General features: G+C 37.3%; 15 protein-coding genes across 15 annotated transcripts; 9 read left to right on the forward strand and 6 right to left on the reverse strand.

Moving 5' to 3' along the window:
- Window positions 1–217: 217 nt before the first annotated feature.
- UBC1 (E2 ubiquitin-conjugating protein UBC1) lies at window positions 218–865 on the forward strand (the record flags this gene model as incomplete). The annotated part of the gene is made up of 1 exon (XM_056221371.1): window positions 218–865. One exon carries the CDS (start codon window positions 218–220, stop codon window positions 863–865), a length of 648 nt encoding a protein of 215 aa, XP_056081168.1.
- Window positions 866–1,286: 421 nt separating this feature from the next.
- SDH4 (succinate dehydrogenase membrane anchor subunit SDH4) lies at window positions 1,287–1,832 on the forward strand (the record flags this gene model as incomplete). Its single annotated transcript, XM_056221372.1, has 1 exon — window positions 1,287–1,832. The coding sequence occupies one exon, from the start codon at window positions 1,287–1,289 to the stop codon at window positions 1,830–1,832; it is 546 nt and encodes a 181-aa protein (XP_056081169.1).
- A 196-nt stretch (window positions 1,833–2,028) lies between these two features.
- CSN9 (Csn9p) lies at window positions 2,029–2,511 on the reverse strand (the record flags this gene model as incomplete). The annotated part of the gene is made up of 1 exon (XM_056221373.1): window positions 2,029–2,511. One exon carries the CDS (start codon window positions 2,509–2,511, stop codon window positions 2,029–2,031), a length of 483 nt encoding a protein of 160 aa, XP_056081170.1.
- A 230-nt stretch (window positions 2,512–2,741) lies between these two features.
- On the forward strand, window positions 2,742–4,133 carry NVJ3 (Nvj3p; the record flags this gene model as incomplete). The annotated part of the gene is made up of 1 exon (XM_056221374.1): window positions 2,742–4,133. One exon carries the CDS (start codon window positions 2,742–2,744, stop codon window positions 4,131–4,133), a length of 1,392 nt encoding a protein of 463 aa, XP_056081171.1.
- A 482-nt stretch (window positions 4,134–4,615) lies between these two features.
- On the forward strand, window positions 4,616–9,085 carry SCC2 (cohesin-loading factor complex subunit SCC2; the record flags this gene model as incomplete). Its single annotated transcript, XM_056221375.1, has 1 exon — window positions 4,616–9,085. One exon carries the CDS (start codon window positions 4,616–4,618, stop codon window positions 9,083–9,085), a length of 4,470 nt encoding a protein of 1,489 aa, XP_056081172.1.
- Window positions 9,086–9,233: 148 nt separating this feature from the next.
- Window positions 9,234–10,694, reverse strand: SAS4 (Sas4p; the record flags this gene model as incomplete). The annotated part of the gene is made up of 1 exon (XM_056221377.1): window positions 9,234–10,694. The coding sequence occupies one exon, from the start codon at window positions 10,692–10,694 to the stop codon at window positions 9,234–9,236; it is 1,461 nt and encodes a 486-aa protein (XP_056081173.1).
- Window positions 10,695–10,942: 248 nt separating this feature from the next.
- CDC1 (putative lipid phosphatase CDC1) lies at window positions 10,943–12,418 on the forward strand (the record flags this gene model as incomplete). Its single annotated transcript, XM_056221378.1, has 1 exon — window positions 10,943–12,418. The coding sequence occupies one exon, from the start codon at window positions 10,943–10,945 to the stop codon at window positions 12,416–12,418; it is 1,476 nt and encodes a 491-aa protein (XP_056081174.1).
- A 334-nt stretch (window positions 12,419–12,752) lies between these two features.
- On the forward strand, window positions 12,753–13,445 carry PLP1 (Plp1p; the record flags this gene model as incomplete). The annotated part of the gene is made up of 1 exon (XM_056221379.1): window positions 12,753–13,445. One exon carries the CDS (start codon window positions 12,753–12,755, stop codon window positions 13,443–13,445), a length of 693 nt encoding a protein of 230 aa, XP_056081175.1.
- A 344-nt stretch (window positions 13,446–13,789) lies between these two features.
- ATC1 (Atc1p) lies at window positions 13,790–14,674 on the reverse strand (the record flags this gene model as incomplete). The annotated part of the gene is made up of 1 exon (XM_056221380.1): window positions 13,790–14,674. The coding sequence occupies one exon, from the start codon at window positions 14,672–14,674 to the stop codon at window positions 13,790–13,792; it is 885 nt and encodes a 294-aa protein (XP_056081176.1).
- A 403-nt stretch (window positions 14,675–15,077) lies between these two features.
- Window positions 15,078–15,617, reverse strand: UPS3 (Ups3p; the record flags this gene model as incomplete). Its single annotated transcript, XM_056221381.1, has 1 exon — window positions 15,078–15,617. One exon carries the CDS (start codon window positions 15,615–15,617, stop codon window positions 15,078–15,080), a length of 540 nt encoding a protein of 179 aa, XP_056081177.1.
- A 353-nt stretch (window positions 15,618–15,970) lies between these two features.
- On the reverse strand, window positions 15,971–18,598 carry SND1 (Snd1p; the record flags this gene model as incomplete). Its single annotated transcript, XM_056221382.1, has 1 exon — window positions 15,971–18,598. One exon carries the CDS (start codon window positions 18,596–18,598, stop codon window positions 15,971–15,973), a length of 2,628 nt encoding a protein of 875 aa, XP_056081178.1.
- Window positions 18,599–19,577: 979 nt separating this feature from the next.
- Window positions 19,578–21,218, forward strand: CCT6 (chaperonin-containing T-complex subunit CCT6; the record flags this gene model as incomplete). Its single annotated transcript, XM_056221383.1, has 1 exon — window positions 19,578–21,218. One exon carries the CDS (start codon window positions 19,578–19,580, stop codon window positions 21,216–21,218), a length of 1,641 nt encoding a protein of 546 aa, XP_056081179.1.
- Window positions 21,219–21,518: 300 nt separating this feature from the next.
- On the forward strand, window positions 21,519–23,516 carry SLY1 (syntaxin-binding protein; the record flags this gene model as incomplete). Its single annotated transcript, XM_056221384.1, has 1 exon — window positions 21,519–23,516. The coding sequence occupies one exon, from the start codon at window positions 21,519–21,521 to the stop codon at window positions 23,514–23,516; it is 1,998 nt and encodes a 665-aa protein (XP_056081180.1).
- Window positions 23,517–23,713: 197 nt separating this feature from the next.
- RVB1 (RuvB family ATP-dependent DNA helicase pontin) lies at window positions 23,714–25,105 on the reverse strand (the record flags this gene model as incomplete). Its single annotated transcript, XM_056221385.1, has 1 exon — window positions 23,714–25,105. The coding sequence occupies one exon, from the start codon at window positions 25,103–25,105 to the stop codon at window positions 23,714–23,716; it is 1,392 nt and encodes a 463-aa protein (XP_056081181.1).
- A 346-nt stretch (window positions 25,106–25,451) lies between these two features.
- Window positions 25,452–26,564, forward strand: HST4 (NAD-dependent histone deacetylase HST4; the record flags this gene model as incomplete). The annotated part of the gene is made up of 1 exon (XM_056221386.1): window positions 25,452–26,564. The coding sequence occupies one exon, from the start codon at window positions 25,452–25,454 to the stop codon at window positions 26,562–26,564; it is 1,113 nt and encodes a 370-aa protein (XP_056081182.1).
- Between the last annotated feature and the right edge of the window lie 4 nt (window positions 26,565–26,568).

The following is a 26,568-nucleotide window of genomic DNA, read 5'->3' on the forward strand; positions in this document are numbered from 1 at the left end:
TACGAAGATCAACAAACCTTTTTTTTTGTTACTTTTCTTCGATCTGAAATTCTCTGGAGGGGCAAAAACAATGAGATGAGAACTGATTGCATGAACTCCCAATTGCAGTCGTGCACTTGAGATTGATTGAAGCAAGCGTGACAACACAAGTAGCGTAGTTAGGTGGCTGGTTACATTCAGAACAAGCGCTGTATATAAAAGTAGTAAGAAGTAAACGATGTCTAGAGCTAAGAGAATTATGAAAGAAATCCAAGCTGTCAAGGACGACCCTGCAGCTCACATCACCCTTGAATTTGTGAGTGAATCCGATATTCATCATTTAAAGGGTACATTTTTGGGCCCACCGGGAACGCCTTACGAAGGTGGCAAATTTGTTGTGGATATCGAAGTTCCTATGGAATATCCATTCAAGCCACCCAAGATGCAGTTCGACACAAAAGTGTACCATCCAAATATATCATCAGTGACAGGTGCTATTTGCTTGGATATTCTCAAGAATGCATGGTCGCCAGTAATAACATTAAAGTCTGCATTAATCTCACTTCAGGCGCTATTACAATCCCCAGAGCCCAATGATCCTCAAGATGCAGAAGTGGCACAACACTATCTACGGGATAGAGAATCTTTCAACAAAACTGCTGCGTTATGGACCAGGCTATACGCCAGTGAAGGTGCCAATGGCCAAAAAGGCAACGTGGAGGAGTCTGATTTATATGGCATTGACCACGATTTGATCGAGGAGTTCGAATCTCAAGGTTTTGAAAAGGACAAGATTGTGGAAGTTTTGAGAAGATTAGGTGTCAAGTCTCTCGATCCTAATGATAACAACACAGCCAATCGTATCATCGAAGAATTGTTGAAGTGAGAAGGTAAAAAAATGCACCAAAGTAAGTAAATAAATAAAAAATTGAAAAAATATATGAAATAGAACATCAAGTGAGGATGATTTACTACGCATCCGTGCCCTTGTGATCATATAACTATAATAGAGTAACACGGTCCGTTGAGTATGATTCATGATTTGTGCGTACCTCTGTTAAGTACCGAAAGCATTGAGCCAATCGCTGCAGTTTTTTTTTATTCCGGGGCATCTTCGGAAGAGCAAAGGCGTATTTCGGTTATATAAGGAGAACCCTTCGAGCGATCACGGTATTAGGATAAGTTGACTTGCAGGAAAGACAGAAGGGTAATATTGTATTGGAAGGATAGTTGTATCTTTTCCTATAACTCTCTTCTTGATTCTTTCCAAACTTACAAAGATTTTTCCTACGCGCTTTATAGTAACTATGATGTTGCCAAGATCCATGAGGTGTATCACTGGAAAGAGAATTTTCCACACTGCCACAGTGAGAGCTTTTCAGTCTACCGCTAAGAAGAGTTTAACTATCCCATTTCTGCCCGTTTTGCCCCAGAAACCTGGTGGTGTTAAAGGCACCCCTAATGATGCTTATGTCCCTCCCCCTCAGAATAAATTAGAGGGCTCGTACCACTGGTATATGGAAAAAATATTTGCCTTGTCCGTCGTTCCATTAGCTACGACAGCAATGCTAACAACCGGCCCTTTATCTACTGCAGCTGATTCTTTTTTCTCTGTTATGCTCTTAGGATATTGTTACATGGAATTTAACTCTTGTATCACTGATTATATTTCCGAGAGGGTCTACGGTGTTTGGCACAAATACGCTATGTATATGTTGGGACTTGGTTCTGCCGTCTCCCTCTTCGGGATTTACAAGTTGGAAACAGAGAATGATGGTGTTGTTGGCCTAGTAAAATGTTTGTGGGACTCTCCCAAGAGGGAAGGCAGCGAAAAGATTGAGATCAAGAAATAGATAGGTCAGCCACGGAATACACATCCAATCATTTAATATACTTGTTTTAAATAGCACTGTGTTTGATATTTTCCTGATCTCTCCTAGTTTCTGCCGTTACACTATTTTGCCTTATTTACTATTATTTATTCATTCATTTTTCCTTTATTTATTCTTTACCTCTTAATACTGATATTATCACCTTTCCTTATTTCAATTACTCCAATATATTTTGTTTAAGGTTTATTTCCCAGCTGTGAAGATTGTGCACTAAGTACTCTTTCGTCACACGTGGTTTCTTAACCACAATTAATTCTCGTTCACAACAGTATACATCCCTGCAGTCAAATCTGTTTAAAATTTTTATAAATTCATTGACCGAATCCATCTCTGCTTTCAAAATATCTTGTAGCTCAATTAAATGGCCTTCGATAATACCATTGTCTTCAATTTGACATTCTTGCCTAACCATCTCGTAACTTAACTCATTGTATTTTTCGCTTAAAGTTATCAAAGTTAATCTTTCCAGTTTTGATCGCATTGGTGGTGTCAACCTTATATTTTTTGGTAGATCCTCTACGTTTCCAAAGGCAAAGATTTCGAGTAATTGTCGTTCGTCAAGATCTTTACTATTCAGCCATTCTTCCTTGTAGTGATATTTGTGGAAATCTTCTAGCGTTTTTATTATTTCTTCCCTCATGACCATTCTTTTTTATTCGTATTATATAGATCATCACTTGTCACATTCTTTTGTTCATCTTTGCTTGTACTATACATACTAAAAAAAGGTTGATGGCAAGTAACACAACTTTTTTTTGCATTTCCAAAAGTGCAAACTTAAGGGAAAATAAGTGCAAAATAAACAAAGGCAACCCCGATAAGCACCAAGGAAGTGTACAAATACTATACGGCTTATTTCTATATGTGTAGATGCCAACCATTCTATACAATACCAATTCTAGCTTAATTTCCAAGTACCGAAGATCTAATTCCTCAAAACCTTATAAGAGATTATTGTCAAAAAAAGGGCACATACGATTGAACTCTAAATCGATCAGAGATACTTGCGAAAGGGAGTTTGATTATGCGAGAAATTCTGGTATCGATAATTCGTTCCAGAGTGAGTTTGAAAAAGATTCGGTGGAATATCTCCGGGATTTATGTTCTTCTGTATTCCCAAATTCACTACATCAAAGAATAAGAAGCCTAGAAGTTTTACCGGACTTGCAGATAAATGCCTTCTTTGCTTTAATTTTCCAAAATTACATTAAGTCTTGGTATGGCGTCAAAATACCCACAGATGATTCCAAATTTTTGACCGAATTATACAACGTGGTTCAGGATTTAATAGCATATATGAAAAGTTCTAAGATTAATTATAATGACTTATTGCTCGATTATATTCCTTATTTGCTTTCGTCTCACTTGAAGGCATTGAAGGATCCTTCACTGAGTGAAGATTTAGTTTTTGAACACTACAGTAAGTTAACCTTATATGATTCTAAACGGTACCCAACATTATTCACAGATATCATACAAAGGAAATTAAAAACCAGATCCTTATTACAACGAAGTTTTTTGGATAGCTTTTTGAATGAACTTGTTTTTGGGCGTATAATTGACTCAATAATGGAACCATATTATCTTTTAGAGGGCTTGAATAGAATTTGCATGAAGGTAAAGCTAAACTCGTCCATGAATATCAAACAAAAAGTTGTTTATAGCAAAAGTAACTACAGCTCCTGGTGGTCTGTTTCCAAAGTGAAGCAAAAAATATCGCAAATGGCCAGACTTGTATCCTATTCAACATCAATAAAATCACCAAATATCGACAACACTAGTGTTCCAGAAATACCGTTTTTACAGCGATATGTTTTTAGTCTTTTCACCGATGATTTCTTCAAGTTATCTATGAGAAAACCATTCTTATTCTCAATGTGCAGAACACTTCAGCATTGGATCTCTAAGTCGAATAACTTGAACAAGTTCATGTATAATATGTTTGGTAATATTATTCGGACCAAAATTACCAGTCCTATGACTATTGGTAATTTTTTTTCGTCATTACGACATTCCATGTTCCCCAACGATAATATGATGGGACCGCCAAAAGAAGTACCTATAGGTGATGCTTTTTTAGAATTCAGGGAAGAATGTATTTGCAATTTATGGGATGTGTGTAAGACATATAAACTTGCTCGAACCCTTGCTATCGAGAGGTCAGACATAGCAGACCTTGTCATTTGCTTATCGAAGAATAGAGACTGTAATAAACTACTACTTTATAAAATAATCGACTGTGTTGTCGCTCAGTTAATATAGACTTTTGTTTCTGTTTTATGTAAATGTTAAGTTAGAATTTTACTCTTAACACAACTGCATTTTTATAGCATTAGATAAAAACTTTCTACACTTCACCAAGGAATAAGATTATCACAAGCAAGAACAGTATTATTATCAAAGACAATATATGCTGGTTACTTCACGGCAAATTAGTACGATTCTTTGCTAAATATACAGATATCAATGTCTTTTGCCGAATCGATAGAATGGTGTAACTTTTTTTATTAAACGCGAAGTTGCCGCAACCTCGCCTAGAAAAGAAAAAAGAGTAGCTTGAAAAAGAACTACGCAGTTCAATATCCAAGTTTTTTCCTAGTCTTGGATTAGACTCTGATAACTGTATATCACGGTCAAGTGCTCTCCATATAGCAAATTTTTTCTATTTGGTTTGATTCTGGTGTACCCAGACCTTTTACTCGTAGTGAAGTTATTGGCTTTTAATTGTCTATTGGCGGCTAGCAATGTCATACCCAGGAGAAGATACGGGAATTCCCAGAAGAATAATAGAGGCTCTAGAGGACCAGCCTTTGAGCTACCTGATTCCCAAAGATGGGTTGGCCTCGTTAGTAAACGCTCCAACAACAGTTTCTTTACCTTTTGACAGAACTGTCTTTACCAGTGATGATGATTGCAGAGGAGTGGATGTAAACCGTCTTAGCACTGCTGTTTCCATAAATAATGATGCGGAACAAACCAAACTCGTCTTCAAGAGACCTAGTAATTTCACGTTATCAACCAATTCAGTGGATCATACCCCGTCCAATTTTTTGAAAGGATTATCACCGTTAGCGCAGAGTGTTCTATCAGCTCATAAGGAATCATTTGACTCTGATAATATCGAGAAAAAAAGAGAGATTGTACATGAAGTTCAGCAAAAACATAAGCTTGACGATAAACCTTCAAATACTGATAGCTTGAGTTTTAACAATGACTCTTCAAACAAGAAAACCAAAATTTCAACAGGCGTTACGATGACACAGGCAAATTTAACAGAACAATATTTAAATGATCTCAGAAAAATTTTGAGTATTATAGGGCTTGACGAAAACTCTGCTGAAATTGGAAACATTGAGTATTGGCTCCAATTTTCAAACGAAAAGTTTGTTTTAACTACAAATTGCTTAATCAAGTTACAGATGACAATAAAAAATATTGCCGCTTATCCGCAACTATGGGAGTCAATTGAAATGAAATGGGTATTGAGATTGCTTGATGTAATGGTTTCCAACATACATATCAGTAAATGTTCTTTAAATACGGGGTTAGACGACTCTATGTTACGATATACTGCTTTGCTATCCACTGTCATTTTATTCAATATAATTTTACTGGGCAAGAATGAGAGTAACTTGCATCGAGAATCATATATCATGGAACCTCTAAACTTTCTAAGTGATTTGATAGAATCCTTAAAAACCTTATCCACTGAATATAATGCTTTAAAAATAGAATTTAATACTTTTCAGGAGGCCCTGGACTTGCTGCCAAAATACATATGCAATGGCCCGTTTATGGATGATAATGTAACGGCGAAGCTTGTGTACATCTTCAGTGACTTGCTAATGAATAATAACGTCGAAGTAACTGCAACTATTCAATTCCAAAATTTTTGGGATGATGTGAAGAGGGTCAGCTCCGATATTCTAGTTGCATTATTTAGTAATTTGGATCAACAGAGAGATTTTATAATAGAAGAACTAATATCTCATGTCGAAAGGCTGCCTACAAAGAGAATTCAAAAGAAGTTGAGAAGAGTCAGCATGGAGAACATTTATATTACCGATTTTACCTTAACTTTAATGTCAATGCTAGAAAATATTAATTGTTACACATTATGTGGCCAGATGAAGGAAATTATTCCGGAAAATATTGAGCAATTAAAAATCGAGTACAAAAAACAAGATGAGTTCCTCTTTAATGTTGTAGAGCATATAAATGACACAATACTTGAGAGATTTCTTAAGAATCCGTCTTCGTTGCGGTACGTGATCGATAACTTCGTTCAAGATCTATTATTACTACTTCCTTTCCCTCAGTGGCCCGTAACAGAGCGATTATTAAGCTCCTTGCTTAAGAAGCTTCTGAGAGTATTTGGCCAATCTGTACAGTTCCCTGCAAATACTGAAACAATATGCCTACAACTTATAGGGAATATTGGTACCGCAATTTTTGATATTAAATGTTCTACTAGAGATCGTGAAGATAACAATTTGATAAAAATGATCAATTATCCGGAAAACTTACCAAATTTTTTTCAATTATTTGAAGATTGCATTGCATACAACGAAGCGATAAAATATCGTCATTCTGCAGCAAGGTTCCTTTGGAACTTGAAATTGGGTACAATATTTAGATTAGAAGAGTATACAAAGGATGTTAAGGAGCAAAGTTTAACTATTAACAATCAATTGAAAACTACACTTGAGAAGATCCAAGGTGGTGGATTTGAACGTCCATTAAAATCTAATCGTGCTGATTTTAGCACGATTAGATTAGATTATTTTTCTATTTTGCATGCGTTTGAACTTTTAAATCTGTACGACCCATACTTAAAGTTAGTATTATCTCTTCTAGCCAAGGATAAAATCAAACTAAGATCCACTGCTATCAAGTGTTTATCAATGCTGGCCTCAAAGGATAAAATCATTCTTTCCAACTCAATGGTCAAAGCAACTATTCACCAGCGTTTAAGTGACTCATCTGCATCTGTTAAGGATGCCATACTAGATCTGGTTAGCATCGATTCATCATATTTTGAATTCTATCAACAAATTAATAACAACTATGACGACGATAGCGTAATGGTTAGAAAACATGTGTTAAAAATTAATGAAAAAATGTATGATGAGACGGACGACCTCGCAACAAAAGTATATGTAATAGCACGAATCCTTATGAAAATTGAAGACGAAGAGGACAACATTATTGACATGGCTAGGCAGATTTTATTAAACAGATGGATTTTAAGTGTAAACGAATTGCTAAACCAGCCTGAAAAATTGAAGGAAATTTCATCCTCAGTCCTAACAGTGATATCCCGTGTGGCCATAATGAATGAGAAATGTTCACAACTTTTCGATTGGTTCCTTAACTTTTATCTCTTAAATAGGGAAGCGCATTCAAAGGAAATATACGATAAAGTCACTCATGTTTTAATAATCCTTACCGATTTTTTGGTACAGAAAGTTGTTGAACTGAACTCAGAAGATACAGAAGAAAAGAATATGATTATTGATAAACAAAACTTCCTAAATTTGTTGGCAAAGTTCGCTGATTCCACTGTGTCATTTTTAACTAAAGACCATATTACAGCCTTATATCCTTATATGGTATCAGATGACAAATCTGATTTTCACTACCATATCTTACAAGTTTTTAGAAGCACATTTGAAAAACTGTCTAACTTCAAGCCCAAATTTCTGTATGATTTAGAAACGACTCTCTTGAGTAGGTTACCAAAGATGAGTGTGAGAGAAATAGATGAAGCTATGCCTCTTATTTGGTCCATCGCCACTCATCGCAGTGATGCTACTAGAGTGGCTAAAGCATGTTCATCCTGTCTTTCACATCTACATCCCTACATAAATAATGCGAATAAAGAAGAAATTACCATTGCTGTTGACGGTAAATTGCAAAGGCTGATATATTTATCCACTGGTTTTGCCAGATTCTGCTTTCCTAAGATACCGAAGGAAAAAATTGCATTCTTGCAAGAAAATGAAACTCTGTACGAACACATTACCAAATGCTTACTGGTACTATCAAAAGATAGAATCCCTCATGTCATAAGAAGAGTCGCTGTTAAAAATCTCACGAAGTTATGTGGTAATCATCCTAAACTGTTCAATTCAAGACATGTTTTACGTTTGCTGGATAAAGAGTTTGAAAATGATCACTTGGATATCAAACTAGTGATATTAGAAAGCTTATATGATCTTTTTCTATTGGAAGAAAGGAAATCTGTGAGAAATACAGGCGTGAATAGCACTCTATCTTCTAACTCTATCCTAAAAAAGAAATTATTGAAAACCAAAAAGACAGAGTTTGCGAATGACGGAGTATGTTCTGCATTAGCTGCTCGGTTTTTGAACAACATTCTCCAGCTTTGTCTTCTTCGTGATCTGAAGAAATCTCTTGTGGCAATTCGATTACTAAGGTTGGTCTTGAAATTTGGTTACACAAATCCCTCTCATTCAATTCCAACCGTAATTGCTTTGATTGCCTCTAGCAGCCAATATATTCGCCATGTTGCGTACGAAATTTTAGAAGATCTTTTTGAGAAACATGAAACGCTAGTGTTTAGCAGTTTATCACGAGGTGTTACAAAAGCAATACAATATTCTATTCAAACAGATGATAAGTATTATTATAGGCATGATTACTTTTTAGCTTCACTTGAAAAACTATGCGGAGCTGGGAAGAAGAATGGTCCAAAATTCTTCAAGGTTGTAAAGAGAATCATGCAATCTTATTTCGACGATATCACTGATTTGACGTCAACAACTGCCAACATTCAAAAGTCCATTTTCGTTCTTTGTGCTAACATTTCGAATATCAAATTCATGTCTCAGTACGACTTGGTGTCCCTACTCAAAACGATCGATTTAACAACAGACAGATTGAAGGAGATTATAATGGATGAAATATATGAGAATCGTTCGTCATTTTCCAAACCAGATGAAACTCTTAATGGAATAATATTAATACAGTTGTGTTTACAAGACTTGAGTACTTATTTACTCCACGTGTACGGTTTGAAAAGTGACGCGCTTCTATTGGATATAATAGAAGAGTCGGAATTGAAGAATAAGCAACTTCCAGCTAAGAAACAGGATGTTAAAGAGTTTTCTTCGCAACTAGAGAACATTGAGGATCATTCTTCGAATAATAATCTAATTGCATACTTCAAAAAACACGTAAAAGATACGTAAATATGTCGCACTTATAATATATATAGAAGTAATTACCTTTTTTGCATTTTTACCCTGTGATTTCTTCACGGAAGTATTGAGAAACGATCTACGTAATGCTACAGTTCATTAAATCCAATTTACATCCCCCGAACCTAATCATTTCACATTATACTTTTTTCCTTTTGCGAACAGGTAAAATGTTAATATCCGAATCGCTTGTAATACCATTATGTGCGTCAATGAACTTCTCTTTACCAAGCGAAGGAACAATTGATAAGCTTGGGCCAATGTTAGTGTCCATACCCACTATATTTTTGGAAGTGCCTGGTGAAGTCTCAGACGCACTACAAGCTGAGATAGAGTCTAACAATCCTGTTTTTGAAATAGCTGACCCTAGAGATGCAGAGTTGCCACTAGAATCATTCATATTTTTCATTTTGACATCCTTCGTCATAAATATTTCCTTTACTTTCGCATTAGGACTTACAGATTCTTGTACCTTGTGCCGTATACCCCGAATAACTTCAGGCTCTACTTCCATTGTCAATGGAATAACTTCTTTTCTTCTTTTCATAGCAACTTGGGTTAATATTCGAGGTTCCTTATCGAATTTTTTTGGGTTTGAAGGCATTTTTTTTTTCCATAGATTTCTCTCTTCAGTCGAGGTTTTAATCAAATATGGCTTTCGCAGCGGCTCAGCTACAATTGCAAATCGAGTCATTCCTTTTTGCGATTTATGATCGCTTAGCAATACTACAATCGAGCCTCCACATTGCTGCTCTCTTTTCTTTAGTCGTCTTTCCCTTATTTCTTCTACGGTTATTTTTTCTTCCTCTTCGTCAGAGGAGCTTGCATAATCTGGGATAAAAGTTCGGTCGATCCGAGAATATAGTTTAGGCCAATCTTTACTACTGACCATTTTTAGTAAAGAATCACTTGAGGCTGGCCTTCTTGCTAAATTATGTCCTTTTTTTTTCATAGATTCAAATTTATGTAACATTGAATCAATCAGCTGTTTGGTTTGATAGCGTTTAGTTTCCATTTCATTCTCGTCGGTAAAGTCATTTATTTTAGTCACTTTCTGCAGCGTTGTTGCCCAATTCAACATATCCAGTCTATCAGAAATCAATGAAAGCCTATCTGCTTCATTTTCACCATTTATAATATCTGATTGAATCATTCTGTTTTCTTGCTTCAACATTTTCTTATGGTAAGGTTGATAGGCGCTATCAGGAAGCAGGTCCTCCTTTGGTTTTCTGGTACGCCCACTTAATTCGTATTGTTCAATATTAAGTATCATTTTTGTAATAGTTTTCCTCTTCTCTTCGATCTCTTTATCGACAGTAGTCATAGATGATGATTGCAATACATGTGGCTGACAACATGCTTCCTCAATATGATCAGCTATGACCTTGGCTGAACTGTGGACGCAACACTTAACTTTCTTCAATTGCTCAGCGTTTGGATTTATTCTGTTGACTAATCTCAACTTTCTCTTAGGATTGATCTCGTACTCTTCTGTATCAAAATCGAATTTTTCAATTTCGCTATGCTCGTTTTTAGTCTCGGATCTCAGTGATCTTTTAGAATTATTATTCGATTTTTCCATTGATTGCACCCTACTCATTGGCAAACTCTCAAATACTCCAAAAACGGTGAGAAGGTTTTTGTTTTCCCTTTCAGTAACATGACCTTGTGTAGCACCTTGCAGCTTATTTTTCTGAGGTCACTGAGTTCCTCCCGCGGGAAAGTTTATCAATTTTTCAGAGTGCAGAACGAACATTTATAAAAACAAAAGCATTACTCAGAAAGACAAGGAAAAACAACGTCACTTCTGCTATTATTTAGATATAATCAACAGTGTGTTCATTAAGTATGGTGTATCGCAATAGGTCAAAGAGCTTCCTGTCCAAACACAGCAAAAAGAGCGACGAAAAGGTGCATTTCAAATCAGCTTCGAAAAAGAAATCTAAAAGCAAGGGCAAGAAAAGATTCAGAATATATTGGAGGTACATTTCTATTATATGGATCTTATGGTTGGGGTTAATTTACTACCATGAATCAGCGGTTGTGAAGAGAGCAATGAAAAAATGTCAATGGTCAGCTTGGGAAAAATGGCCTAAGGGCGCTGAAAGTCATAGGGTGGGTTTATTTGCCGACCCACAAATAATGGATGAATATTCATATCCAAAAAGACCTCAAATAGTTAATTACTTCACAAGGGTTCTTGTTGATCACTACCATAAAAGAAATTGGAAATATGTTCAATATTATCTAGATCCTGATAGCAGTTTCTTTTTAGGTGACTTATTTGATGGAGGTAGAAATTGGGGCGACGAACAATGGATCAAAGAGTACACGAGATTCAATCAAATATTCCCTAAGAAGCCAATGAGAAGAACAGTTATGTCTTTACCAGGTAACCATGATATTGGATTTGGAGATACAGTCGTTGAATCGAGCTTAGAGAGATTTTCTGCCTACTTTGGGGAAACTTCTTCTTTCCTAGAAGCAGGAAACCATACTTTTGTTCTTTTAGATACAATTTCGCTGTCAGATAAAGCGAATCCAAATGTCTCAAGGATTCCAATGGAGTTTTTGAATAATTTTGCAAGAAGTTCACATCCATATCCTAGAATCCTTTTAACTCACGTTCCTTTGTGGAGAAATCCTACACAACAAACATGTGGAAAATTACGTGAATCTAAGGACCCTTTTCCTATCCATAAAGGTGTTCAATATCAAACAATTATAAACGAAGGTATATCTCAACAAGTTCTAACGAAAATTCAACCAGAAATTCTATTTTCCGGAGACGATCATGATTATTGTCATATAACACACTCATATCAATCCCAAGGAGAAAATAAAATTGCAGAAGAAGTCACAGTAAAATCATGTGCAATGAACATGGGGATCAGTAGGCCCGCTATCCAACTACTCTCCTTATATAATCCTTCAGATTTGAGAACTGTAAATGCCGGAGAAGATCATGAATCAAAAACTTACCAAACAGAGTTATGTTACATGCCAGATCCCTACAAGGCTATAATAATGTACCTATGGGGGTTATTATTTTCTACTGCTTTTGTCCTATACATGCATTTCTTTCCAAAATCTTTTAATTTTTACGTAGCAACCAGAATGGATAGACTACTTACACGTCCTGACAGTGGCTCTTCGGATTTGCCACTGCCTACAAGCGTATCCAAATCCAAATCCAAAAAATCACTGGTACATTCAAAATACGCTGTAAATGATACGCGTTCGATCAAACAATTTATTGCTAATGCGGCTGTAATATTGCTAGCCGTGATAACTATTTTTGTTTATTTTTATACTGTTATCTAAGCAATGCTGAGTCTTCTTCTCATCTGGAATCATGATTTTTCAGATAAGAACTTTAGTCGATTTAAAATATGCGCACATACTTTATATACAAGCAATAAACTTAAAAATTGAACTTTATTAGGCGTAGCTTTACTGGTTTTACAATACTGTAAGCAACGCTTGTTGAAGCTCTTCTGTCAACTTTTACTTTTGGCTTTTTTATGATACAACCACGATATGATTAACATGGAGAATTTTCAGATTATAAAAAACAGGAAGTAGAATACGGCAGGAAAGAATCACTAAAAGGCTGTAATATTTTCACACAACCGTATAAATTGAACCATAAATTAACATGCAAGATAAACTAGATCAATACTATGCAAGCGTACTTTCAAATGCTGAAAATGGTACACATGCGACCGTGGACGATCATGATGAGAGTAGTGACGAAGAAAAATTAGATGAGCTAATGAATGAACTGGATAAAGAATTAGACGAGGACCACGAATTTTTGAGCGCATATAGATCAGAAAGGTTACAAGAACTATCTGATCATTTAAAACAGGTCAAGAAGAATGTCGAGGATGATGGGTACGGTAACTTACAATGTATTGATAATGAGGCCGATGCCATTGATATATGTACTAAGACTAATAGAGTTGTTATTCATTTTGAATTAGAAACATTTGGCAAATGCCAGTACATGAATGAAAAACTAAAAAACTTGGCGATAAGGCATCTAACCACAAGATTCATTAAAGTAAATGTTCAGACATGTCCCTTTCTCGTCAATAAACTGAACATCAAAGTGCTGCCGTTTGTAGTTGGGTATAAGAATGGTTTAGAAAAAGTTCGCTATGTTGGGTTCAGTAAATTGGGGAACGATCCTAACGGATTTGATATCAGAAGATTAGAACAATCTTTGGCCAGTTCAGGTGTTATCCAAAGTACATTCCAAAGAAGAAAATGGCCATCTGGACATACGAGACCCTTCAATTCCATTAATGATAGTGGAAGTGAGACTGGCAGTGACTTGGACATCTAATTAAATATCCTACTTTCTTCTAGCTAATTAATAACATAATCCTCCCTTTAGATTATTTGCATGGGCGATGAACTTACTTCACATGTTAACTAAATTAGTAGTTCAAATGGACCTTTAAAAAATATAGTAAATGTTTTGTACGATTTATAAAAGTTTAATACAAAATATGCGTCTGGTATTGTTTATACATGAAACTCAAAAATGCGACTATAAAGTACGAATAACGATGGCTGGAAAAGTAATGTATACGGTATATAGAATTGGACCGTCTTTACAGTAACCACAACAAATCAATAAATGCAGATAAACTTACCGGCAGTCTCTTCTATTTTCTCACATCAGATTCACTTGGATTGTTTTTCATTTAGTTTTCGAGTAAGTTCTGAGATTTGTTGCTTCAAATCATCATTTTCAACCAATAAATGAGCTCTATGAATTTCGCTATCCTTCAAGGAATCCATGGTCTTTTTCAATTGAATACAAGACCTGGCGTAACCTTCTTTAATGAAATTGAAATTCAAGAGCAGTTTATGAGTATTAATTATCCTTGCTTTCATTTCCGATATTTGATTTATTGTAAACTCATTTGTAAATTTGGCAGGCTTCTTCGCACACACTATATCTTGTCTTGCAGAATCTATTTTAGATGCTATATCAGTAATCATGGACTCTATTTTTAAGTGGGATTCACTGTTATCGGATGAAGCTAAAGAAGATGAAGGTGATAGTGATGCAGGTGATAACATAGGTTCATTTGTAGTCTTCAACAGAGATTTCTTTTTTTTGATGGTGGGTTTATCTATCTTATAGTTTTTTACTTCCTTGTCGGTTCTATGTACGCTAGTTTGGTTTGTAATTTCATGTGGTGATGCCTTATTAGCAGGGTCATTTTTATGGTCATGTCTATCAAAATCAATACTAATTAGACTATCATTAGCACTTTTCTGCATCTCTAGAAGGGTGCTTGAATCGGTGTTGTGTTCATCATAAAATAAAGACTCCAATGTTAGATGCTTTTGAGAACTAATGTCGGAATCAAAAATATCAGTACAGTCCAGGTTATCCATCACAACTTGCTCAAGATCCTTTCCCAAATCCAAACCATGCCCATCAATTTTCACTGTGTCATCAAAATGATTATTTGCTTGAGTGAGCAGCCGGTGCAACGTATGTTCTATATTGGTATCATCGGATAGATCTGTGTTCAAATTGGACTGATTAGTGTTCATTATTTATACGTTTCCTATCAAAACACTAATACGATTTGAAAGAGACAACAATGAAAGGATCACAATTTCAATTCCTAGTATTTGGCTGTTCTACAGGGTACTATCACCTCTGGGATTTTTTATTGACTATACCTTCAACATCTTCTCTGGAAATTTTTCATCTCATCGCTAATGTGAAAAAAAAAATCTAAAAGTGGAAGAAAACAGAAAAAAAGAAAAATGACAGAAATCTTCCGTTTGTATGGAAACGTCATAGACACTTATCAAAAAAAGGCACACTATAAAAGCTATTTAAGACAGTTAATATATTCAAGTGCTCATGGGTTTCTGAGTGTGCTGATATGCAAAGGTGCTACAGAATTGTTATTCTTTGAAAAGAAAGACTCGAGAAATGATGAATTTATTATTCGTTACCTTTTTTCCAGATATCGTTGAACATCGCCAAAATGCTGTCAAACCCGACTTTACCCTTCATTGCGTTGTCACTAAATCGTTTAACGCCCCAGTTTTCTACTTTCTCACTAAAAATTTTGGTGGGAACATTGGATATGAATTTTGCATCTTGCTTGAAAAGAGTTATGTTCAGTGGATTTTTTGGATGAGGAACGTAACTTACAGTTTCGTAGCACTTCAAAATGTGCGGGAAAGTCATATTACAACTTCTCATAGTGAGGGACCTGTCTCTTCTGTCAATGATAGAGACTTCTCGCACGTATGCTAGGTTGGTATTCCCCACTAAAATGGACATCCAACGAGGGGTGGCTTGACGAATGGTTATCAGTCTTTCTGTGAGTAGTACATTACCATCTTCTTTGAGTTCACGGCGAAGAACGTCGACTGCGATGACGTGTGTAGAAACCTTGTTTGGATATTTCATCCAATTTGCCGTGGTTACTTTTTCCCATGGATAATCGAATTCATAAGATTTTTTAAATGATTTCATTATCAATATATAAGCTCGAGAGATATATGACTAATAGAAATATTTACTTGAAATTGTCGATTAGAGAAAAGAATGCGTTACTTAGATCGCCAATTTCACTTGGTCATTATTTTTTGTTAAATGAGACAAGATCTGTGGTTTTATAAATTCTTCGGAAATCTCATTTACTTTTTCAGAACAAATAAACGGGCCCCTTACGGGTAGAGCCCTGATATTGAAGAATATATGTGATAACACATGAATCAAGGAAGAAAAAATACGCAATATCGCTTAAAGTGCTGTTTAATTTAGAATATATGTTGTAGTTAATCTATATATAATCAAATATGTATGTAATTCTGACTTTAGGGGGTTTATCGAGCATTGCCTCCTAGTACCCATCCTCCCATATTATCCATATCGTCTTCGCCATATAAATCCAAAGTGACGGCTTTTTTATAGACGGGTTTGGTAACTGTAGAATTCGAGTGTGAGGATGTTGCATCTGTAAAGCCTATATTACCATTGTCATCATAAAGATTTAGATTGAAACTGTTGGAATTTATACCTGTATTGTTGTCGTTATCGTTATAGTTGTCATTGTCTGGATGACTCGGTACGATTGTGCTATTAGTCGAGTCGTCATCGTCATCGAATTCTTTAGTGGCTGCTCCAGACATGATTTGGTCTTCTTCCTCAAGATTTAGTAGCCTATGACTCTCGTTGTTACTATTTTTGATGCTATTGGTCATCAACGTATCTGTCGGCGTTCTAGATTTGAAGTTTAGTGCTAGGCCATTTTTTTCCATGTTACCATTCATCAAAGTGCTGAAAAGGTTGGCTGAGGGTTGCCTTCTTAATTCTTCAAATGATTTGTTAATCAAGTTTTTTTCAAATAACAAGTTATTGTTTGAATCATTTCTCATTAGTAATGGAGATGGTTGTTGCGTATGCTGTGGAACGGGTGAATTCAAGAATTTCTGCTTCTTACTTGTATCATTTAATAGTTTTGAAAATACATTTGATACTGTGGACATGTCGTTCAATGAAGAGTTTGAACTGCTTGCGCTTGTGGAAGGTGTGGATATTCGGGATATAAATTCCGGAGGTATCAAACCATTACTAATAGAGGGAGTCAAGTTTCTGTTCATCAAAGTTTTTCTTTTTATGAGGGTTGCGGATGATAAGTTCTTCTTGTTATTAATAGTGTCAGTTTCGTCAAAATCACCATCGTGTACGTAGACATTTGTAAAATGGTTTGAAGAGTTTGATCTTTTAGGAGGCTTTGCTCTAGCAGGGTCAAATTGTTGATTGTTTGTAAATTTCTGGTTGAACGGCTTTTGCAAAGCAGGGTCCATTAAACTCAAGGATCTGAACCTACCCCTCTTCTCCCTTAATTTTTTTGTTGTAGTATCCATTCCTGTGGATAAGATGTCTGTGCTTGAACCAGAGCGAGAGAGAATACTTGGGGCATAAAAGCTCAGGCCTTCATCATCACTTTCATCATCATCTTCTTCTTCTTCATCTTCTTCTTCATCTTCTTCTACATCATCATCTTCATGGTCGTAGTCACCTTCATTATGATCTTCGCCCTCGTTGTAGCCATAATCATCTACGTATGAAGTTCTGCCTTGTCCCTGTTCTCCTCGTTCCTCTGCAAAATAGTCATAATTATTGTTGTTATACAGGGCGATCTCTTCATTTTTAGCACGGTCTTGTACCTCGTTGATTTGATTATTCAATTCGTCATAGACTAGTTCGTCGCTTGATGGTGTTTTTCCGTAGGGGAAAGGAGATGGAGATCTTGACATATTGGAGCTGGAGTAAGAGTGTGAACGAGAATGCGGATGCAAATGCGATTGTAAATGTAATGCGGTGGCCGAAGGCTGCTTGCGTAGATTAAATTCTTGGCCGATCAGATTGTTTACTGTTGTTGATGGAATGGTTGTGATGGATTCGTTTGTCTTGAACATATGTGCTCTATTGGATTTTCTATTAAGGGAGAGTGATCTGATTCTAACGGATTTATCCTTGTTAGAAGTTAAAACCGAATTCTGGAAGTTCAACAACGACGAGGAGTTTCTTTTTAAACTTGTATTGATCTGGTCGTCGTTTTTATCTTCGTTGATAGCGTCTGAATATTCGTGTAAGGCCTTTATTGATTCCTGCGAAATAAGACTAGTGAGGGGGTGGTCCGACAACAGAGTCAGAAGGGCCTTCACCCCTGTGCTGTTTGTGACAATAACTATGGAGTCCAGGACCGTCTGGTCTTGCATGCTTACAAGGTTGTCGGTAGAGCTGGTAAATTTTTCGTTCAGCTTGGTATAGTACTCTTTGAACGGCAGTGACTTGGAATTCTGAATCGTCTTAGTAAAAGATCCAATATTCTTCCAATTGATAATCTTCAAATTAAGCAATTCTACATTTAGGAAGGTAGAAAACCACTTAAGAGAAGTGGGTGAAACGTTGATCTGAAAAGTCAAATTCAACTTCCTTTGCACATACAGACTCTTGAAAGAGTAGAACAGCTTCTCAACTAAAAATCTTATCGTCTCCACGTAACGTAACGAACCAGAAGAGGAGACCAGGACATTCAGATCAAACTTATTCTCAGGTGTATTGCGCCTTTCAATCAATTTTTTCAGGTCCTCCCAAAACTTATCATTTTCCTCTGCACTAGACGTATTGGAGAAGCTCTGCGCAATCGAGTTCTTCAACCGATGCAGCTTTAACCGCCTATTCAGCCTAGAAAGCTTGTTATGAGTCATCTCATCATTGTAATAGTCAATCGTAGGGATGTCAATGTAAAGTAAGATGTTGAGCTTCTTCAATGAAGGGTAACGGTCCGCTAAAGACGCCTGCACCAACGGCTGCTGAATATTGGAGTAAGTGATCAGAAACAACGAGTCCTGTGACTTCACACTAACTTTTGGTGGGGTGCACTGGCCAAATCGAAGTTCATTGACACTCGCCGCTGCTGTGTCTGTATCGACAGTGTCCATCCTACTATAAGTTTCCCAAATTTTACAATATAATTAGTAGCACTGAGAGATTGCGAGTTCCGAGCAGCCAGGGGGAGCGTGTATGTGTACTTTACTTCTCCAAATTCGTTCTTAAATAGAAAAAGGAAAGAAGAAAAATCGAAAAGAAAAAAAAACAGTAGGGGAAAAAGCTGAGTGATGAAAGATCACACCTGCCAAGATTGGGTTTGAAATGTAATCAGCTACAAACCAAAAATAAAGAACAATAGAGAAGAAGTCCAGTAGAGAATAATAGACACGACGCCCGTAAAAAGAAATTAGAATGGACAGGGGTGGGTTCAACAACAACCACCACACTTCTTATTCAACAACACCATTCATAATCTTGATAGTAAAAGTTACGAGACGAGACGAGGCAAAACGAGACAAAACGAAGCAAGACAAGAGAAGCCACGAGCAACGAGCAACGAGCGCAACGAGAACGGTAAGCATGGCAACGGCACACACACCCACGCCCCGCAGCCCGCACACCGCACCAGGTATTACTTAACCTAAGATAAACACTTTAACGTGACTGTGGTGACGGGACTTAACCCGTATGTCTCAGTCGTTTGTAAGTTTGTAAATTGGTTAACGCCATCGCCTCTTCATTTCGTGTTCTTTATCTTCCCTCTGCTAAACTAATGTTGTTATGATTATCGTTAGAGAACCCGGTGGATTTTTTTTGTTTTAGGGGCCCTGAGAAGTAATTTGGTGTTGGATGGTGGGGTGTGGGTTCTTCGAAAGATGAATATTCAATATAGATCATTATGCACGGCGGCAAGTCTTTGGTGGCAAATTTTTCGCAGTGTTGTTGTAGTAGTGTACCTCGTATTTGGTAAGAAAAGAACGGAAGAGAGTAAAGTACAAGTGAAAAGAAGTGTATGTATGCAGTGGCGTGGAAAAGCAAAAGGCAGTGAAGACAGCGAGAAGAAGATTTTAATACAAGTACAGTACTAGCATGTCATTGCAATTGCTGAATCCGAAGGCAGAGTCCTTGAGAAGAGATGCCGCTTTGAAGGTAAACGTTACATCAGCTGAGGGCCTGCAGTCCGTACTGGAGACTAACTTGGGCCCTAAAGGTACTCTAAAGATGCTTGTAGATGGTGCCGGGAATATTAAGCTGACTAAAGACGGTAAAGTGTTGTTGACTGAGATGCAGATCCAGTCTCCCACGGCCGTGCTGATTGCCAGGGCAGCTGCCGCCCAGGACGAAATCACGGGCGATGGTACTACGACAGTTGTGTGTCTCGTGGGTGAACTGCTTAGACAGGCGCATCGTTTCATTCAAGAAGGCGTACATCCTCGGATTATCACGGATGGTTTCGAGATTGCGCGGAAGGAGTCTATGAAGTTTTTAGATGAATTCAAGATTAGCAAGACGGACTTGCCCAATGATAGAGAATTTCTCTTGCAAGTGGCTCGGTCCTCGTTGTTAACCAAGGTGGACGCGGAGTTGACGGAGGTCTTGACGCCGATTGTCACGGACGCTGTTTTGAGTGTGTATGATGCGCAAGCAGACAATTTGGATTTGCACATGGTCGAGATCATGCAAATGCAGCACCTTTCTCCCAAGGATACGACTTTTGTTAAAGGTCTGGTATTAGATCACGGTGGCAGACATCCTGACATGCCCACCCGTGTGGAGAACGCGCACGTTCTGATTCTGAATGTGTCTTTGGAATACGAGAAGACAGAGGTTAACTCCGGTTTCTTCTACAGTTCTGCGGACCAAAGAGACAAATTGGCGGCTAGTGAAAGAAAATTTGTGGATGCCAAGTTGAAGAAGATCATTGATTTGAAAAACGAAGTTTGCGGCATGGATCCGCACCAGGGCTTCGTTATCATAAATCAAAAGGGTATTGACCCCATGTCTTTGGACGTTCTTGCGAAGCACAACATCCTAGCTTTGAGGAGGGCCAAGAGACGTAACATGGAGAGATTGCAACTAGTCACCGGCGGTGAAGCGCAGAACTCAGTCGAGGACTTGTCACCTCAAATTCTTGGGTTCTCCGGCCTGGTCTACCAAAAGACCATAGGCGAGGAAAAATTCACATACGTCACAGAAAATACCGACCCTAAGTCTTGCACCATTCTAATCAAGGGCTCTACTCATTATGCTCTTGCTCAAACAAAGGATGCTGTGAGAGATGGCCTAAGAGCAGTAGCAAACGTCCTCAAGGATAAGAATATTATTCCTGGAGCCGGTGCATTTTACATCGCTCTGTCGAGGTATCTAAAGTCCGCCAATTTGAACAAACTGGGCGCCAAGGGCAAAACAAAGACGGGTATTGAAGCGTTTGCAGAAGCTTTGCTCGTAATTCCGAAGACTCTGGTGAAAAACTCGGGTTTTGACCCGTTGGACGTCCTCGCAATGGTGGAGGACGAGTTGGATGACGCTCAAGACTCTGATGAAACAAGATATGTCGGTGTGGACTTAAACATAGGTGACTCGTGCGACCCTACTATCGAGGGTATTTGGGACTCCTATCGCGTGTTAAGAAACGCTATTACCGGTGCCACCGGTATTGCAAGCAACCTATTACTATGTGATGAATTGTTGAGGGCTGGTAGATCCACTTTGAAAGAAGCTCCACAATAATAGATAATAACAATCATACTACTGGTAATAGCACTGAACAAAAAAACAGAATTTATGTAACATATTTTTGCCGATCACTATCATCATCATATTTGTATGTATTCAAATATATAAATATCATACCAATCCGTCAGAGAACACCGTTTTTCTTTCGCGTTGAAAACATTCTAATGCAAAAACAATCAGAAAAAATAAAAAAGACACACAACCTAAAAAAAAAGCCTTTGAAAATTGGAAATTGTGTTTTTTCAATATTTATTGCTACGTACTGAGAATCCCTGTATCGAAAATTGTAACGCCATGGCAGTGGAGGAAATTTCGTCCCGTAAGGACATCAGCCTGAGAGATATGCAAATCTCTGCCATTCTAAAAATGCTTTTTCTAAATAAGGACTCGAACAACAACGACAACATCACCACCATCACTGACGATATCTTCAACCAGCAGGAGATCGTCTGGAAGGTGTTGGTACTAGACATTAAAAGCACCGCTACTATATCTTCCGTTCTCAGGGTCAATGACCTGCTGAAAGCTGGTATCACCGTTCATTCCTTAATTAAGCAGGAGAGATCTCCCTTGCCAGATGTTCCCGCCGTATATTTCGTCTCTCCCATAAAGGAAAACATTGACATCATAATCAATGATTTAAAGTGCGACAAATACTCAGAATTCTATATCAATTTTACCTCATCTTTGCCCAGAAACCTCTTGGAAGATTTTGCTCAACAAGTCTCTGTCACGGGTAAATCTGACAAAATCAAACAAGTGTACGACCAATACTTAGACTTTATTGTAACTGAGCCAGAATTGTTTTCCCTGGAAATATCAAATGCGTACTTGACGTTAAATGACCCAAAAACTACAGAAGAGCAAATCACAAGCCTATGCGCCAACATTGCCGACGGCCTATTTAACACCGTGTTAACTACTAATTCTATCCCTATCATAAGAGCTGCGAAAGGTGGACCTGCTGAGATTATTGCTGAAAAGCTAGGAAGCAAATTGCGTGACTTCGTCATCAATACCAATGCTTCATCGGCCTCCACTTTACAGGGAAATGACTCTTTGGAGAGAGGTGTTTTGATTATTCTGGATAGAAACATCGATTTTGCCTCAATGTTCTCACATTCGTGGATTTATCAGTGCATGGTTTTTGATATCTTCAAACTATCGAGGAATACAATAACTATTCCCTTAGAAAGTAAAGAAAATGGAGATGACACTACTACGACAAAGCCAATAGCAACCAAAAAATATGATATAGAGCCAAATGATTTCTTTTGGATGGAGAACTCTCACTTACCATTTCCAGAAGCTGCAGAAAATGTTGAAACAGCTTTGAATAGATACAAAGAAGAAGCCGCAGAAATCACTAGAAAAACTGGTGTGACCAACATAACAGACCTAGATCCAAACTCAAATAATGATACAGTTCAGATTCAGGAGGTTGTGAAAAAACTTCCAGAATTGACAGCGAAGAAAAATATCATTGATACTCATATGAATATTTTTGCTGCATTATTGTCACAATTAGAAAGTAAAAGTTTGGATACATTCTTTGAGGTAGAACAAGATCCCGGTAACACTAAAACAAGATCTAGATTTTTGGATATCTTAAAAGATGGTAAGACTAATAATCTTGAAGATAAGTTGAGATCATTCATTGTTCTTTATTTAACAGCAACTACTGGATTACCAAGAGATTTTGTCCAAACTGTGGAAGATTATTTCAAAGATAATGATTACGACATCAATGCTCTAAAGTATGTTTATAAATTGAGAGAGTTCATGCAATTATCCAATATGTCCTTACAAAATAAATCACTGGAAGATGGTACTGATTCCACTTTTAAGCCAAGCAACTTAACATTATCCGGTATATATGGGTTAACTGAAGGTAAATTACAAGGGGGTGTAGGAAGTTTGATATCTAGTATTAAGAAATTACTTCCTGAAAAAAAAACCATCCCAATAACAAATGTCGTCGATGCGATAATGGACCCTTTAAACAGCTCCCAAAAAAACTTGGAAACTACTGATGGTTACCTATACATTGACCCCAAAATTACGAGGGGTTCGCATACTAGAAAGCCAAAAAGACAATCTTATAATAAGTCATTGGTGTTTGTAGTTGGTGGTGGTAACTACCTCGAATATCAGAACCTTCAAGAATGGGCACATTCTCAATTGCATAATCCCAAAAAAGTCATGTATGGTAGCACAGCCATTACTACACCAGCTGAATTTTTGAATGAGATTTCTCAACTTGGTGCAAGCAATGACAACAGTGATGCATAACTGACATCCACGCCCAATGAAGATATACTAATATGTACGTATATAAGAGAAGGATATTAAGACGTGTACAGTAGAGGGGGAGAAAGAAATTTCTGTTCATAAAAAAAATTTTTCCACTTAAAAATACGTTTATTGCTTAGTCATTTATATTGTATTTATTTTTATTTGTTGAATGCGCTATAAGGCTTTTTAGGCCGTTACAAATAATTCTCCGAAGTCTCTAAAATCTTTGTTGATCTCTTAGCATCTAAGAACAGCAGTTTAGCTTCATCGACATCATTAACAGCAACCTCTTTACGATTGCTTGTTTGAGCCAAAATACCACATGGTGCCAGTAATTGTAAAGCGTAACGCAACGAAGTTTCTGTACCCATCGTAGCTAAAATGTCTAAGGCCGCACTTTCTATTTGTAATTTTTCCACGGCAGCTCTTCTCTCTATGATTGTACGGATTTCATCCTTGTCATATGGTAAAGTACGAACAATCAACAACCTATCAATCAAATCAGGTGGTACACCATGTGGTGATATCACATCTTCAGTGCCACGAACTGTTGTCATGCCCCTATTAGAAGCCAGTACAACGACGGGAGCAATATTAGATTCAAGCGCTTTGTTTAGGTATGTGAAAATTTCAATGTCTAGCATGTTCACTTCGTCGATGAACAAAACACCTGGAATTAGTTCAGCAACCCCTTGATCAATATATTTAGCAACAACTTTGTTCACTTCTTGTCTCAATTTCTCGGTAATTTCGGTTTTCTTAGGCTTGAGTAATTGGCCCATCATCGATATGACGTCTTGACCACCTTGTGGTTTTGCATTTGCAACATCTAAATCATGCAATGTAACGTCTTGTACAATTTCCTTTTTCTTATGCACTTCACCTTTTGGCAAGGGAACGTATTCTTCAGTCTCCAAATCAAACTCAGTGGCGTATGCATCCGATCTACCAACTCTCTTAACTGCACCAGTATTGGCCTCTATATAGATTACATCACCAATGCTGACTTTCTCTCTTTGAATACTTTCATATATCGTTGGGTCTAATCTTAGTGTCTTGGTACCTTTGGCAGATTTAAGTCCGACGATAACATGTGAGATAGTTTTTCCATATCCGCCCAAAGGATTTTCTGCATCTTCAGGCGTTAATTCCGTCACTTCACCTTCATAAACTTCTTTAGTTTCTTTAATTCTTAAACCAATTGCTCTTCTGAAATTTTCCATCAAAGTTTCAGTTTTCTTAACCTCTACAGAATATAGTTCACTACCAACAACAGGGCAAAATGGAACTTTTGGACCTAACTCTTGTGAAATAGCAAGAGCCAATGCTGTTTTTCCTGTAGATGGGCCACCAGCTAATAGGATAGCTCTACCTGACATCTTTTTGGCCTTGATCAAATCTACAATCACCCCGCATGCTTCACGAGCTTCTATTTGTCCAACAAACCCTCCTTCGACTCTTTTTGCAACACCACTTTCATCTAGACCTAGGCCTTTAATATGTGTATGAGCCGCAGTTCTTGTAACTGCACCGGAATTAATGTTATTAACTCCAGAATTCTCTTTTACTTCACTGATAGCAACCATTTCTACTCAAATATCGTAGTACTTAGCCTTATAGATCACTCGAACTCTGACGTTAAATGTCTCCTACAAGCGTCCTAAAAAATCCATCTCTTCGTTCACCACCATAAATATGTCTTTGTTTTGTTATTTTCGTTCTGACAAAAATTGAAAAATTTTAAAGACAGAATATCATTACCCGCAGGTCACGTGAATACAATTAATTACGTTACCCAAAAGGGGAAAACTACAATAATAGTGACATTTTAGCATATTTAGCAAGCATGGACGAGGAAGAGATTAAGGATTATAGATTTTTAAATTACAATTGCCCTGAAAACTCTCCGGTAGCATTATGGAGAGCCATAGGATGAAGCAGAGAGTTGTATTACCGATCACTCCACCAAGTACGGTGGAAAAGAAACCTCAAATCGGAAACCGTTGTAATGAGGATTTGAAACCTAGAAAATTACTACCCCAATTAAAAAGAAGCATTGGTAGCAGGAAGCCTAGGCTGACATATAGGCCCGTATTGAACTCGGTGTTTGATCTGGATGCTTACACAGATTTTGCGCACTTAACGAAGTCGCAACACCGTGATATGGAACGCGATGCTGGCTTCATTAGCTACGCACTGAACTACAGTAAAAGAATGGTTGTAGTTAGTGGGGCAGGTGTATCAGTTGCTGCTGGAATACCGGACTTTAGATCTAGTGGAGGGATTTTCTCAACAGCGAATGGCGGTTCTGGCAAAGATTTATTTGACTACAATCGTGTATATGGTGATGAATCAATGAGTGTAAGATTTAATCAACTAATGGTTTCATTATTCAAGCTATCTAAAAACTGTCAACCCACAAAATTCCACGAGATGATTAACGGGTTTGCTAAGGATGGCCGACTTTTAAGACTGTACACACAGAACATTGATGGTCTTGATACACAACTACCTTATTTATCAACGAATGTCCCTTTGGCGAAGCCTATACCCAGTACTGTACAATTGCACGGAAGCATAAAACACATGGAATGTAATAAATGTCTAAATGTTGAACCTTTTGACCCCGAAATATTCAAATGCGATGACACATATGATTCTCGCACTGAAATCATACCGTCATGTCCACAATGTGAAGAATATGAAACAGTTAGAAAGGTTGCAGGCTTAAGGTCAACTGGTGTGGGTAAGTTACGCCCAAGAGTAATTTTGTATAATGAGATTCATCCTGAAGGTGATTTTATTGGTGAAATTGCTAATAACGATTTGAAGAAAAGACTTGATTGTTTGATTATTGTTGGAACAAGCTTGAAAATTCCCGGTGTGAAGAATATTTGCAAACAGTTTGCGGCAAAAGTCCACGCAAACAAGGGCATTGTTTTATATTTAAACACCTGTATGCCGCCTAAGAATGTGTTGGATTCTTTAAAATTTGTAGACTTAATTGTACTGGGTGATTGTCAACATGTAACTTCACTATTATAGAGAT

Source organism: Saccharomyces mikatae (genome assembly GCF_947241705.1).
Source record: "Saccharomyces mikatae IFO 1815 strain IFO1815 genome assembly, chromosome: 4".
In the NCBI taxonomy this organism is placed as follows: domain Eukaryota; kingdom Fungi; phylum Ascomycota; class Saccharomycetes; order Saccharomycetales; family Saccharomycetaceae; genus Saccharomyces; species Saccharomyces mikatae.